Source organism: Bombina bombina, chromosome 5 (assembly GCF_027579735.1).
Source record: "Bombina bombina isolate aBomBom1 chromosome 5, aBomBom1.pri, whole genome shotgun sequence".
Lineage (NCBI taxonomy): Eukaryota > Metazoa > Chordata > Amphibia > Anura > Bombinatoridae > Bombina > Bombina bombina.
The window spans coordinates 339773473-339789769 of record NC_069503.1 but is presented as its reverse complement, the minus strand read 5'-3'; the positions used below and the strand labels follow the sequence as shown (position 1 = coordinate 339789769).

Sequence of the window (16297 nt, the reverse complement as noted above, 5' to 3'; positions counted from 1 at the left end):
CTCCCCTAATATAGAAGAACTTATTTCTACAGACTTCCATGTGTTTAAAAACTGGTTATTTTATAGACAATGCTACTCTTATATATCATCCCATCCCCAAAGCTAAAACAGGATTAGATTGATGACACCTTTTGAATCACTCTGTAATAAAACCAACGCAACTAGACATGCTCTATCGCTCACTTATTCCATCCTTCTACAACAACCACACGGTTCTTTACTGTACTATATAGATAGATGAAATGCTGAATTGGCTATAGACATTACTTTCATAGAAGCATTACAATTTTTTTCTAATATTAAAAAAACTTTGGTCTCTTTCAAGTTTGTTGAACTCAACTTGAAAATCCTACAAAGATGGTACCTAACTCCTGAGAGATGTAAAAAGAATTATAAACTCAAATCTGCTCAGTACTGAAGATGCGGTTCCACTGAAAGTCACATGGCCCACATATGGTGGCAACGTAACAAAATAACCCCCGTCTGGACTAAGATTTCACAAGAAACAAGTAAAATTCTCGAAACATCCATCCCCTTGGATCCATGCTTATGGGTTTTTTAATAAAGTCCCAAAACAACTTCCAACTCCTTCAAAAAATTGTTTAAAATTCTAAATAATAGTTTTAAAATTCTTGTCGCAAGGAATTGGAAGTCTGATAAGATCCCCTCCCTCCCTCAATGGCACTTAGAGTGTAACCACACAATCTCTCTTGAGGACTACTATTATATGAAAAATAAAAATACCAATATATATGCTCAAATGCTCTTCATGTGGGAAACTTACATCCAAAATAATCCTTCCAGAACTCCACAACCATAGCTCAATCAGCTTCCTTATCCGGACAACATCACACGATTTTTCAGTAACGACTGAGACATGTTAATTCTATACAGACAGCAACATTATGTTAATTTTACAGTATTTATATATTGTTTTTTTCCCCCCATTCCCCTTTCCCATTTTATTCTGTTAAAACAAAGAGAAAAAGTATGGAAAATGTAATATTGATGCATATTGAATCCAATGTATAATCTCTTATTTTTCATGTTTTTCGATGTAATATGTTGGTTTTCAATAAACCTTTGAACTTGAAAAATAAAAAAAAAGAGATATTCATAGATCTTATCTGTAAAGGATCTCCACTGTTAATGAAAATATTCATGATCAATGTCCAGTACTGCATAATAGAACCTTTGTGCAGAGATATAAATTACACATAAAATATGTATAAAAGAGATACCAATAGATTTTATTTCAAAAGTATGTCCACTATTGTATTAAAATACAGAGAAATCCTGCACAACTGCTTTTGGAATTAAACATGCATAATAAGTCATATGCATAAAAGGTATACACTGTAGCTACAGGATCATATATTATATTATTGTGTGCACTAATAGCATAGAACATATAGGGCCAGGTTACAAGCAATATTTGTGCTCAACTTGGTAATACCAGTGCACGCATATGTATGGTGGTATTACAAGTTAGCCGCAATTGCACGGAAGCATTGCGCTCATGAGAGCGTGCTTCCATTGGCTGCAATGGGAGCCTCTTTCTCATGCCATCAGACACGGCATGAGAACTAGCATAGCGAAGGGGGTAAGTCGTGCAGAAATGGGCAGAAAATATAAAATTATGTGTATATAAGCATATACTTATATATTTACTGGGAACACCCAGTCCCCATAGACAGAAAAAAACGGCACTGAAAAGTGCCTTTACATTGCAAACAGCCCACACCTGTCAACATTAACTGCACTAAGCAGTTTTTAAAAAAAAAAATGTAAATAATGTTTATTTTTAAAAGAAAGGGACCTCACGTGTTATTTTGCAATTGGGGGACATTTAAAAAATTAACCAGAGGTCTGACTTAATTTTTTGAGCACTAATTGCTATGAGCTTGCAGTAGCAATTACAAGCCACTTGTAATGGCTGGTTATTTTTTGCGCTGTAAACAGGCAAATTTGCCCGTTTGCGGGCGCACGATAAATTAGCACTTTACTGGTAATCTGGACCTTAATATCTTGCATATCTACAAAGACAGAAGTTCTGCCTATGTAAAAATTATTATGGTCTTGATTACGAGTGGAGCGCAAACGTTTGCATCCAAAATATAAGGGCTTTATTGTGAGGGTTTGCTCTCATCATGCTTTTCACTTGTATTATGAGTTGAAAGTAAATGTCATCGTGTGAGCACAATCGCGATTTACGCTAGAATGATTACTGCGACTTCAGAGCTCTGGTTAACTGTTTTGCGAAAGATAAATATTGCACAAAACTCATCAAAAATACATTACAAAGTGTAGTTACACTCATAATGACACCATCTAATGAAAATTTGTCAAAAAAAATAATGCACACAAACGTTATAAAGGCTCAGATGGGAGGTCTGAGACAGGCAAAGGGCTTTAACATAGACATACATATACATGTCTAAAGATGGATATGTGTATATATATATATATATATATATATATATACAGTATGTGGACATATGTATTTATATGTGTATTTATGTATTTACAGACATATATATATATATATATATATATATATATATACACATATAAACACATAAATACATAGACAGATATATACATATATGCATCAGAGCCCTTTGCTGTTAAGTAGATGAAAACATGTAAAAGCATATTTATGCAATATTCATATTTAATAAAGGTTTTAACTATGTGTTTACTGTAAATATTTTACATTCCAATGTTCTGCACATAGCATAATATGTTCTCAGTATTTCTAAATAGATATTCCTATATATATTTCAGTATATATATATATATATATATATATATATATATATATATATATATAAAATCATCTATATATATAGATATATATTGTACCAAAATACCATCAGATATATGTAGAAAGATCTATTTAGGAATAAATGGAACATATTCTGCTATGTGCAGAACATTGGAATGTGAAATATTCATATTTTCATGTCAGGTTAGCACAAATGAGAATATGCAATTGTGTTTGTGTGAGATTGTGATTGTGTTTGTGTTGGTGGAGAGCATTAATTTGCACTCCACTCATTATCTGGCCCTATATGTGTTACTACACATGCAATAAACAAACAGCTTCTAGAGATTTGCATTTAATAATATTGTACATCACAGCAAATAACATTCAAAAAAGCATAAAATGTACAACAATATATAAAATTCAGACTGACATCCCCTGGCAATGATGGGAGTACAATGCTTTATTGACTTATAAAGAAGTATTAATAGCACAAATAGTTATAATAAATGATAATGGCCCCATGTGTCGTCATGTTCAGTAAAATACATAATTGCACATATTATAGTAAATTGGGTACACTGTAGATAACATAAGAATGTGCTGAGGTGTGCAGCTGCCTACAGGTCTTTGCAAAAACACCTGCATATAAGATGTCATCAAATCTGAGCCCTTAGTAATAAATGATTACACCTATATATACAGAATGTAGTGCTTTATCAGCAGAGAGTTTTAAAACTCAATAATAATAGCCACAAAATATGCTGCCATAGCCTTGATAGTTATACTTATACTCAGTAGGAAAAGTGAGTAGGTCCAGATCAACATAGACATCACATTAAAAGGGGGTTGGCTAAATCACATGCACATTCTGATGGAAATATCTATCAGTGTATTAAACTGACATAATGGAATGTAACAAGCTTGTAAAACACATGTAATGCATGTACAGGGTGGGGGGTTATCCATAAATGATTCCTCTAATGTGCTGTTTTACATTGATTTTAGTGGGGACATAATCATTTTGTTCCATAATGTGTAATATGTAAAGGTACCAGACACAAAAAACAGCTCCTGTAATGGGAAATGCTTAGAAAAATTAACGACTCATTAAGTACTTTAAAAAATACAGCCCAATAATTTCCTGAGCTGATTTCTGCCTAGCAACAATTCTCTGAGTGGATAGTTAGACTTCGGAAGCTGAGGGAGCGGGGCTACCATGGGAGAGAAGCCAGTTTATCTAGAGAAAGTCTCAAAGCCATTTTGAGTACAGAGCATAATAATATTTAATATTTAACATTTTGAGTACAGAGCATAATTTCGCCGATAACAACATGTTCCCCTGCATAACCAAAGTCTCCTCTATTAATCAGTTAACTGCACTGAGTTATCTTAAAGGGCCAGGCATCTATTTTCTAAAAAGTGCAATCAATATTTTCCCAGAACTGCTCAGAGGGCTGAGAAGAGCAAGAGTGTTACCTGGCTATGTTCCTGATCAGAAAAGGGTAGGTAAGGGCTTAAAAAAAAAGAAAAAAGTGTGTCATGAGGAGAGCAAGCTAAGTCCCCTTGCTATGCTGTACATGTTGTCAGAGTTCCTACAAATAGCCCCTAGGCTGTGTGTGTGCTATGTAAAGTTACTTACCTTACACAGCCCCCCTCCACTGGCTTACCAGGCATGTCAGATCCTTGTAAATGAAGCTGCAGCAATATCCAGTAGAGAGCCCATCCAGTGCAGGTATCGAGTAAACCAGATGATTGCAGTAGGACATACTTGTGTCCCTCAGGAGGAGGCTAGGGACAAGTCCCTGTAATGCCTGAGGGTAGTTATGGCTGAAGTCCCATTAGGGAAATACTGTGCACATAAAAGGATATTCCTATGCCCCTGTATCATTCAGCTGCTGTGAAGTTTATCTTCTTTGTGAATGAATCTTTCCAGGGACTCTGGGTCTCCCATAGGGCTGAGCTCCCAAATTTAAATTAATAAGCAAGTAGCAGGAACAACCTCTATTCTCAATCAACTCCTACAAGGCCAAGAACAAAACTAAGAGATATATGGGAGGTGGGAGGGATTTTAATCTCTGATATGGGTACTTGATCTCCTCCTAGTGGCAGGAAATATATCCCATTTATTATGAAGGACTATGGACCATCATCATTTTATGAAACAGATATATATTGAAAGGCATTCTCCAAGAGTAATACTCATATTGTATCTTGTATACATCTTGACCTTATTATGCATTGCTTAAAGGTTTGAATGGAGAGGTGTGATATATGTTATAAACCTTCAAGCATATTAAAAGATTTTAAATATTTTTTTTTATCGCAAAAAGAGCAACAACAGAACAATGCAACATGATCTCAGACTAGAGGGTAGTAAGTTCAAGAGGGATTTTCGGAATTGACATAAAATATAAGTAGTAAGGACAAGAACTCTAAGGCAATTTAAGAATGTCTGGCATATGCATATATATATATATATATATATATATATATATATATATATATATATAAAATAAGAATAAATGAATTAATTAATTAAACTTACACATGAAAAGGAAACATTTGGGAGATTTTGGTTCTCATTTGCTCTCAAAATATAGGTTCTTATATAAATTTGTGGATTTTAAGTTACAGTGTGTGTACTGTTCTCTTATTTGCCTGGGGAACCGATTAAAAACAGAGAGAAGCACAACTGATGTGTCTGAATCACACCTTTTCTAAGGGGCCGAATTATCAGGCTTGATGCCCCTGTTTCCGCATGAGCCTTCAGGCTTGATGTTATAAAAGTTATGAAGCAGTGGTCTTTAGATCGCTGCTCCATATCTGGTCTGCCTGCTCTGAGGCTGTGGACATCAATCTGCGCGACTCTATACGATCGGACTGATTGACACCCCCTGCTAGTGGCCGAATGGCCGCAAATATGCAGGGGGTAGCATTGCACAAGCAGTTCACAAGAACTGCTTGTGCAATGATAAATGCTGACAGCTGTCTAACACTACGAAAAAAATAAAAAAAACCTAACATTACAAAAAGAAACAAACACTAAAATTACGAAAAATAAAAAAATCTAAGATTACAAAAAATAATAAAATAATTATCCAAAATAATAAAAATTTAACCTAATCTAATACCCCTATAAAAACAAAAAATCCACCCCAAAATAACCCCCCCTAATCTAACAATAAACTACCAATAGCCCTTAAAAGGGCCTTTTGTAGGGCGTGCCCTGAAGCAATCAGCTCTTTTACCTATAAGAATTACAAAGTACCCCAACAGTAAAAACCCCACCCAACCAACCCCCCAAAATAAAAAAACCTAACTATAAAAAAACCTAAGCTACCCATTGCCCCTAAAGGGGCATTTGTATGGGCATTGCCCTTTAAAGGGCAATAAGCTCTTTTGCTGCCCATTAAAAAAAAAATCCCTAATCAAAAAAAAAAACACCCCCAAAAAAGTTGAACCTCGTAATAGGTACTCACAGTTCCTGAAGTCCAGCGGTGAATGTCTTCTTCCAGGTGGCTCCATCTTCATCCAACACGGGACCATCTTCTATCTTCTTCCCGGAGGTGCAGAGCTGTCTTCCCAGATGCACGGATCCAGAGTGGCGGTCCTCAGCGGCGTGGAGGCTCCTCTTCATGCGATCTCCAGTGCACTGAAGATTGAATGCAAGGTAACCCTTTTATATTTGGGGTACCTTGCATTCTTATTGGCTGCCATTTTCAAATCAGCCAATAGGATGAGAGGTGCTGAAATCCTATTGGCTGATTTGAACAGCCAATAGGATTTAAGCAGCTTTCATCCTATTGGCTGATTTGAATATTTCAACCAATAGAAATGCAAGGTAGCCCAAATATAAAACGGATACCTTGCATTCCATCTTCAGTGTGCGGTGGAGATCGCATGAAGAGGAGGCTCCATGCTTGATGTCCTTGTCGCCGCCAGTCATGCTCAGCTCCGCGCTGTCACAGCTCTGCGCCACCGGGATGAAGATAGAAGATCCCCCCACGATGGATGAAGATGTCGCCGCCTAGATGCAGATAGATGCCCGGACTTCAGGAACTGTGAGTACATATTTTGGGGTTAGTGTTAAGTTTTATTTTTTAATGGGCACTAAAGAGCTGATTTCACTTTTAAGGGCAATGCCCATACGAATGCCCATTTAGGGGCAATGGGTAGCTTAGGGTTTTTTTTAGACTTGTTTTTTTTTTGGAGGGGTTGGTTGGGTGGGGGGTTTTACTGTTAGGAAGTACTTTGTAATTATTTTATGTAAAAGAGCTGTTTAACTTAGGGCAATACTCTATAAAGGCCATTTTAAGGACTATTGGTAGTTTATTGTTAGATTAGGGGTGTTTTTATTTTGGGGTGGATTTTTTGTTTTCTCAGAGGTATTAGATTAGGTTTAATTATTATTATTTTGGATAATTTTGTTTATTATTTTTTGTAATCTTATATTTTTTATTTTTCGTAATTTTGGTGTTTTATTTTTTCGTAGTGTTATGATTTTTTAACTTTGTAACTTAGGTTTTTTATTTTTCAGTTATTTTAGTTTTTTAAAATAGTAATGTTAGTTTAATTTATGGTTTAAGCTTAGTTTTTTTTTAATTTCACAGGTAAGTTTATTTATTTTAAGGTAGTTAGTATATTATAACTTTAATTTAAAGTTAGGGGGTTTTAGGTTTAGGGGTTAATAGTTCAATTTAGTGTGTTGCAATGTGGGGGGGTTGGGGTTTAGGGGTTGATAGGTTTAGTTTACTATTTGCAATGTGGGGGGGCGGTGGTTTAGGGATTAATACTTTATTTTAGTGTCAGCTATGTGGGTGGGCGGCAGATTAGGGGTTGATAAGGTTATTATAGTATTTGCAATGCGGGGGATGTCAGTTTAGGGGTTGATAGGTAGTTAATGGGTGTTAGTGTACTTTGTAACATTTTTGTTATGAGTTTTGTGAAACATTTTTGCTTTGCAAAATCCATAAGTACTGGTCTCTGATCGCGGAATGGATCATGGCGGTATAAGCCATAACGCAAGCGTTATAGCCGAACCGCACAACCTGTAATACAGGCGCAATGAAAATTCCACACTCAAAAGCCATTTTTTGAGTGCGGAATGGAGAGTTGCGGTATAGGCTAAAACGATTGCGGTATAGCTTGCGGGAGACCTGCCATTCCGCGCGCAAAGGCCAATTTTTCAGCGGTATAGCCGTACCGCAAAACTTGTAATTTTGAATATTGATTATGGACTTGTTTCTTAAAAAAGTAAATAATACATAAGGTCTTTCGTAGATCAATTAACAATAAAATAATATATGTAACGGTATAATCATTTTGTCTTTTTTTCAGCGGCATACACACATATCCTGTGAGGGCCCGTGCACCAGTATTCAAGCATCACAATTTCTCAGAGGGTCAGCAGTAGCTTGTATGACACAAACTACTTCTCTAGAAGCAATGCAGACCACCACCAGCTCTCTGAGCAAGCATGGTGTTTGAATACAGATGCACAGGCCGGCCTCACAGGATATGTGCATATGCCACAGAAAAACAGTAATCACTTTTTATTAGAAGCATTTTTGCTAATTGAAGTAAATTGCAAGAATGGTTTTATTTAAAAATGAAATGCACCGATGCACATTTCAATTTTAGGAGGCATGACGTCTAGGTGTTTGTTTCATATATTTTTCACTGGGTGTCATTGGAAATATGTATATAGCTTTTTATCTTTTGGGAAAAATAAATGATTTCTTTTAAGATTAGCTGCTTCCTCTTTTGTAAACTCTATTTCTTTTTTTGTCTAAATAATCAAATTAAAATTACATTTAGGAAAATTATTTTTTATAAGTTACACTTCTATTTTGAGAAACAGAGCTTGCACTTCAATACCTCAGGTAGGCCTTCTATAAATGAATGGATGTTTGCTGCTTTTGCTGCGTTTTCTATTTCATCCATAGAAACAGTGCGTGAGTTGTCACCATAGGCAATGTTTTCAGCAATGCTGCAGTCAAACAGCACAGGTTCCTGAGACACTATTCCAATCTGAGCACGGAGCCACTGTATGTTTAAACCTTTGGCATCCAAACCATCAAATAGCTGCAAACAGAAAATGCAATAATGTTATTGTTTGCTACCAAAATGTATTTTTTTTAATACAATTGATACCTTTTCCTATTTTATAGTAAAATATATGTAATTTCTCATGTGTTCTCCACCTGAACTTGTTAACAAGTCTTTATTTTTTTTTGTCACAACACAATGTTATATTGTGTAAGCAGGGCCGGATCTAGCAAGTGCGGGCTCTAGCAATATGAGAGTGTGGGCCCCCCTCCAAAACATAAAAAAGAAAGTGAACTATGCTACGCATATACACACACACACACACACACAGATACATGCATACACGCATACACAAATACATACAGACATACACACAGATACATACACACACCGATACATAGACATACATACAGATACATACACACACACATACACAGATACATACATACAGACATACACACAGATACATACACACACACACGAACAGATACATACATACACACAGATACATACACACACAAATACACAGATACATACAGACATACACACAGATACATACACACACACACACACACAGATATATACACACACATAGATACATACACATACATACAGAAATACACACAGATACATACACACACACATACACAGATACATACAGACATACACACAGATACATACACACACACAAATACACAGATACATACAGACATACACACAAATACATACACAGATACATACAGACATACACACAGATACACACACACACACACACATATATATATATATATATATATATATATATATATATATATATACACACACATACAGATACATACAGACATATACACAGATACATACACACACACACATACACAGATACATACAGACATACACATGTACATACATGGATACATACAGACACATACAGACATACACACAGATACCTGTACACACACACATATACAAACAGACATACACACATATACATACAGACATGCACACAGATACAAACAGACATACACACAGATACATACAGATATGCACACAGATACATACACACATATACAGATACATACACACATACACACAGATACATACACAAATACACGGATACACACAGATACATTCACACACATCACAATCTGCAAGCCGTGAACTAATAACCAGGCTTTCAACAAAATTACCCTTAAGAATCCCTAAAATAATTTCAGCATCCTGAATCAAAAATTACTTTTCCAATGTTTAAAATGCTAGAACCTAGTCGAAACCCCCAGCACCCGCCTTAGCTCGCCTCTGCTCTCTGTAAAAAAGCCTGGGCACAGGTTGTAGTCCTGTACTGAGAGCAGCTTTTACAAAAAGAATAGAGGGGATGTGAGAGGATAACAACTTTGTTGCTAATTTAGATAAATAATAAAATACATGTACAGGTATACCTCACTTTACAGTGCTTCACTTTACAGCGATTCGCTAATACAGCGCTTTGTGGAGCTGAAGTTCAACCTCCAAGGATTTTGAAATAGTGCTGTAATCATCATGAGATTGTGAGAAAAGTGACTGGCACCATTTTGTTATGCTTAGTTCATTCTGTTTACATCATTACAGTGCAATTTGTGTCTCAGTGCTATAGTCTGGCAAATTTTACTACAGTAATTGTCACTATTTTACAGGTACAGTATTTATTGAATACTAATTGAATACTGTGTAGTGCGAGTGTTAAACTAAACATAGCACTATTGCACCCCTAATAAATGTTAGTTCAAACAGGTTTTCAAGTCTTTAAACACACTGACAAGTAAAAAAGAAAGCTAAAACTGCCTTGTTTCACTTTAAGGCGGTTTTCACTTTACAGCAGGATTCCGGTCCCTAACCCGCTGTATGAGCGAGCTATACTTGTATGCTGTATTACAAGATCTGCACAATCAGTCAGGGCCAGTGCGGAGCCCCCCTTGGTTGCCTCGCCCTAAGGCTGGCCCTGTGTGTAAGCTTCCATATTTGTTAACTATAAATACATTAAGAATTTGGAGTGTAAACATTCAGCGCTGAATTACACACTCAATAATTTAAGATATGAAAAAAATCATTAATACTTTTTTCAAACAAAAGAAAAAGAAGAAAAGCAAAAATTTTGCACACATATATGTATCTATATATATGTGTGTGTTTTTTTTTCTTTTTTCTTTTGTTTGAATAAAGTGTTAATTTTTTCATATCCTAAAATATTTGTTTACAAGTCTTTATTTTTGTCACAAAACCACCTTATATTGTATAAGATTACATATTTGTTAACATGTTTGAATTTGAATGTCGGTGTCGATGCTGCATGGAATATTTTGCCAGCATTGCCACCCATTGCGATGTATAGTAAAATGCCTCTCAGCGATGCTACTTTTAAACAGTAATAACAGCACTTTTGAATACTTCACCGGCATTCTCGACATTGCGTCAGATTCTTTTTAAATATATCGCTGCCTCACAACCCTTTCGATCATCAAGGCATTAGGGGCCAAATTATCAATGTGTGGACAATGTCTGCCGCACATTGATAAATGCCGACAGCATACGCTGTTGTCATTTATCATTGCACAAGCATTCCACTAGCAATGCTTGTGCAATGCCACCCCCTGCACATTCACGGCCAATCAGCCGCTAGCAGGGGGTGTCAATCAACCCATCATATCCAATCGGGTTGATTGCTGTCCTCTGCTGCTTCTTAACTACGGTTTCTGGCGAGCCTGAAGGTTCACGCAGAAACAGATGCATACGGGGCATGATAAATTGGCCCCTTGGCCTCTACAGGCTGCCTCTTATCTCAGGGCATGTTATCAGCTTTTCACAGCCAGACAATGCTAGTTCATGTGTGTCATATTCCATGGAGTAATGAAGCAGCACTAATTGACTGAAATGCAAGATTGTAAATAGCACTGAGATTAGGGGGCAGTCTGCAGCAGCTTAGATACAAGATAATCATAGAGGTAAAAAGTATATCAATATAAGTGTTAGTTATGCAAAACTGGGGGATGGGTAATAAAAGGATCTATATTTTTTTGAAACAATAATATTTTTTTGGTACTGTCCCTTTAAGTAAAACCTAATTCTAATTGAGAACTATATTATTTGAGGCTGAGGATAAAATAGTTGACTATAGTTGAAGAAGATAACAAATGCCACAAGAACCTTTATATAATAATACTTAAAAATATATTACACATGCTGGCACACAATACTTTTTCAAGATTTCTAAAAAAAAGGTTATCATACCACTTTCCCCTGAAGTGGATCATAGAATCTCTGGAGGAGCTGAACAGAAGTACTTTTGCCACACCCACTGCTACCAACAAATGCCACTGTTTGTCCACTTCCAATTTTAACAGAAAATTCTTTTAGCACAGGAACATCTGGACGAGATGGATAATTGAATGAAATTTTCTGGAATTCTAAATTCCCCTGAAATGTTTCCTATTGAAAGAAAAAATAAATATCACAACTTTAAAACTTTAGATTTGTTACACAATTTAAAATACATTGCTTAGTAGAACAGAAAAAAAAATGTTTATTTCCGCATGACAAACATATTTTAAAAATCTTTAGGTTTTGGTTTAGTGCTATTTAATTCTAACAAATTGAGTAAATTGAATATAGAGCAAGACTAGATCTTGAACAAATTCACATATTATTTAGTGACAGTTCACCACATGAGACTTACTAAATAATAGCAGCTTCAGTTGTAATCAAAGTTATTCAACCCCCATTGCAAATCAGGTTTATTGTCAAAATGTACAGACTTTCCACTGTTTGCAATAAACAAATCAAACAAAAGCAACTGATATAGCTAACATAATGAATGATTCAAGTGGTTTCCCCTAATTCAACTGTAAATGCAATGTTTAATAAATTCTGCAGTCTCAAAATTATTCAACCCCCTGAATAGAATCCCTCAAAACATAAGAAATATGCAAAACAGGTGTTGTCTCAAGCACACCTGATGCAACTAATCAAGGGCTTCGTTAGTTGCACCAGGTGTGCTTGAGCTAGAACACATGAAATACCTGAACTGGCTAGGGGTTTGTTGAGTGTCACATTTGACTGCATGTTAGAAATATGGCTAGAGAATGGTCCAATAAAGTTAAGAGAAGAGATCATCACCCTTTACAAACAAGTAACAGGATACAAAAAATAGTGAAGGCACTGAATGTTCCTATAGACACTATTGGAAGCATAGTTCACAAGTTCAAAGTTAAAGGAACAGTGGTTACACTACCTGGACGGGAAGGAAAAAGGAAACTATTTAAGTCTGCAACCAGATTTCTGAGAAGGCAGGTTGAGAAAAACCCTTGAGGGACTGCAAAATACCTGCAGCAAGACTTGGTGGCAACAGGCACTGAGGTTTCAGTTTGCACAGTGTGGCGCGTACTAAACGCAGAAGGATTCCATGCCAGGACTTCAAGACGTACGCCACTACTGACCCAAAAGCACAAGAAATGGCTGCTCCAATATGCTCAAAATTATATAATTAAGCCACAGAATTTTTGGGATTCTGTTCTGATGAGAGATGAAACAAAACTGAAACTTTTTGACTCAATGCATTAGCGGTATGTTTGGAGGAAGAAGAATGACGCATATGACAAGCATGGTGGTGGCTCGGTGATGCTCTAGGGCTGCTTTACATCCTCTGGTCTTGAAAAATTTACAGCAGGTAAGATGGATTCATTGAAATGTCAGAAAATCCTAGGAGAAAAAGTCATGCCGTCTGTGAGGAATCTGAAGCTTGGGCATCATTAGACCTTCCAAGAGGACAATGATTCCAAGCATACCTCAAATTCCACAAAGGCTTAGTTGCAGATGCAGTCATGTAAGATTCTAAAGTGGCCATCACAGTCACCTGATTTGAACCCCATAAATAATCTCTGGTGGGATTTGAAGAAGGCGGTTGCAGCACACAAACCCAAGAATATTACTGAACTGGAGGCCATTGCTCATGAGGAATGGGCTAAGATTCCTTTGGAACGCTGCCAGAAGCTAGTGTCTGTCTATGCTTCTTGTTTGAAGCAGGTCATAAGAGCAAAAGGGTGCTTTACTAAGTATTAAAGATGTTTGCCATGAAGAGGTTGAATAATGTTGAGACTTGAAAATTTATTAAAAGTTGCATTTACAGTTGAATTTGGGGAAACCCTTTGAAGCATTTGTTGTGTTGAGCTATTTCAGTTGCTTTTTTTTGATTTGTTCATTGTAAACAGCTGAGAATCTGTACATTTTGACAATAAACGATTTAAAATTGGGGTTGAATAATTTTGATTACAACTGTACTTGCATTGAGTTTCAGACCCTAACTACTGTAACACTGGTAAATGTATTAAATAAGTAAATCAAGTTAACAAATCACTGTCTTCTAGGATATAGTAGCATACAGATCAATGTAGCATATAGTAGCATACAGACCAATGTAGCATATAGTAGCATACAGACAAATGTAGCATATAGTAGCATACAAGCAAATGTAGCATATAGTAGCATACAGGCAAATGTAGCATATATTAGCATACAGACAAATGTAACATATATTAGCATACAGACAAATGTAACATATAGTAGCATACAGACAAATGTAGCATATGATAGCATACAGACAAATGTAGCATATAGAAGCATACAGATCAATCTAGCATATGGTAGCATACAGAAATAAGTAGCATATAGTAACATACAGATCAATGTAGCATATAGTAGCATACAGACCAATGAAGCATATAGTAGCATAAAGACCAATGTAGCATATAGTAGCATACAGGCAAATGTAGCATATAGTAGCATACAGACCAATGTAGCATATAGTAGCATACAGACAGATGTAGCATATGATAGCATACAGACAAATGTAGAATATAATAGCATACAGGCAAATGTAGCATATGATAGCATACAGACAAATGTAGCATATAATAGCATACAGGAAAATGTAGCATATGATAGCATACAGGCAAATGTAGCATATAGTAGCATACAGACCAATGTAGCATATAGTAGCATACAGACCAATGTAGCATATAGTAGCATACAGGCAAATGTAGGATATAGTAGCATACTGGCAAATGTAGCATATAGTAGCATACAGACCAATGTAGCATATAGTAGCATACAGACAGATGTAGCATATGATAGCATACAGACAAATGTAGCATATGGTAGCATACAGACACATGTAGCATATAGTAGCATACAGGCAAATGTAGCATATAGCATCATACAGACAAATGTAGCATATAGTAGCGTACAGGCAAATGTAGCATATAGCAGCGTACAGGCAAATGTAGCATATCGGCAAATGTAGCATATCGTAGCGTACAGGCAAATGTAGCATATCGTAGTGTACAGGCAAATGTAGCATAAAGTAGCATGCAGACAAATGTAGCATATAGTAGCATCAAATGTAGCATATAGTAGCATACAGACAAATGTAGCATATAATAGCATGCAGGCAAATGTAGCATATGGTAGCATACAGGCAAATGTAGCATATGGTAGCATACTCATTGTTCTGCACAGAAAAGTTTGCCAGCCGAGTGGCATTATAAAGTAGCCAGTTTGGGGCAGTGTAATACTTTCTAATATTATATAATTTTTCTGCTATCCAAAGCACAAATGAATTGCATAAGTTAAAATAAATGTATTTGATGATAAATTGTGCAATAAACATTGAACATTTTTAAGATTAGCTAATTTCAGTTTAAAATTTGAGCCGGGTGGTCAGTAAAATCCGGTGCACCCGCTAAAAAGGTCCCGGGGAGAATACTGATATTGTCCAATCTCTGGGGCTACAACTCACAGCTGTTTGCTTAAACTGAGAATTCTCAAAGTAAATCAATGCATTTTGACAATCACTGCATGTTATTTCAACATGCAAAAATCACCTGTTAGCCAATAAAATCTACATGCCTTAAAAAATATGTGCAGGTACTTTTGACATAGGCTAATTAATATCATTGTAAACATATAGGGGCCTAGTTATCAAGCCGTCAACCTCAAATACGCTGGAATTCCGCAGCGTATTTGTGGCGAGGCTGATTCGCCTTAGTTATCAAAGGCTCGAGACCGGCAAAAGTAGAATTTTGTGACGTAAGCTTCGATCCGCCGGACTCAGTCCGACACAGATCGATTCTTACGTTACTCCAGATGTTCCGCACACAAGTGCGGCACAATCTCACTACTTTTGCTAGTTATCAAAAAACTAGCAGGTACGCTCGGCACTTTTCCGGCCCAGTGTACCTGGTTTTCAAAGCGCCAGCCTGGAGGCGGCGGATCCCATAGGAATCAATGGGAGTCTGACCATAGCGAAAGTACAAGTTCGCTGCTGCCCGACATCCCATTGATTTCTATGGGAGATGTCTGCACCTAACACCCTAACATGTACCCCGAGTCTAAACACCACTAATCTGTCCCCCCCTACACCGCCGCAAGTAAATAAAGTTATTACCCCCTAAA

At 36.4% G+C, this 16297-nt stretch overlaps 1 protein-coding gene across 1 annotated transcript in view; it reads right to left on the bottom strand.

The window, feature by feature from the left end:
* Positions 1-16297, bottom strand: part of LOC128660336 (ATP-binding cassette sub-family B member 5) — a 414907-nt gene that overhangs the window by 23663 nt on the left and 374947 nt on the right. Inside the window, exons 27-28 of the mRNA XM_053714135.1 lie at positions 12080-12277; positions 8648-8854 (exon numbers count right to left, since the gene is read on the bottom strand). Coding sequence (XP_053570110.1) covers positions 8648-8854; positions 12080-12277 — 405 coding nt within the window. The remainder of the gene's footprint in view (positions 1-8647; positions 8855-12079; positions 12278-16297) is intronic.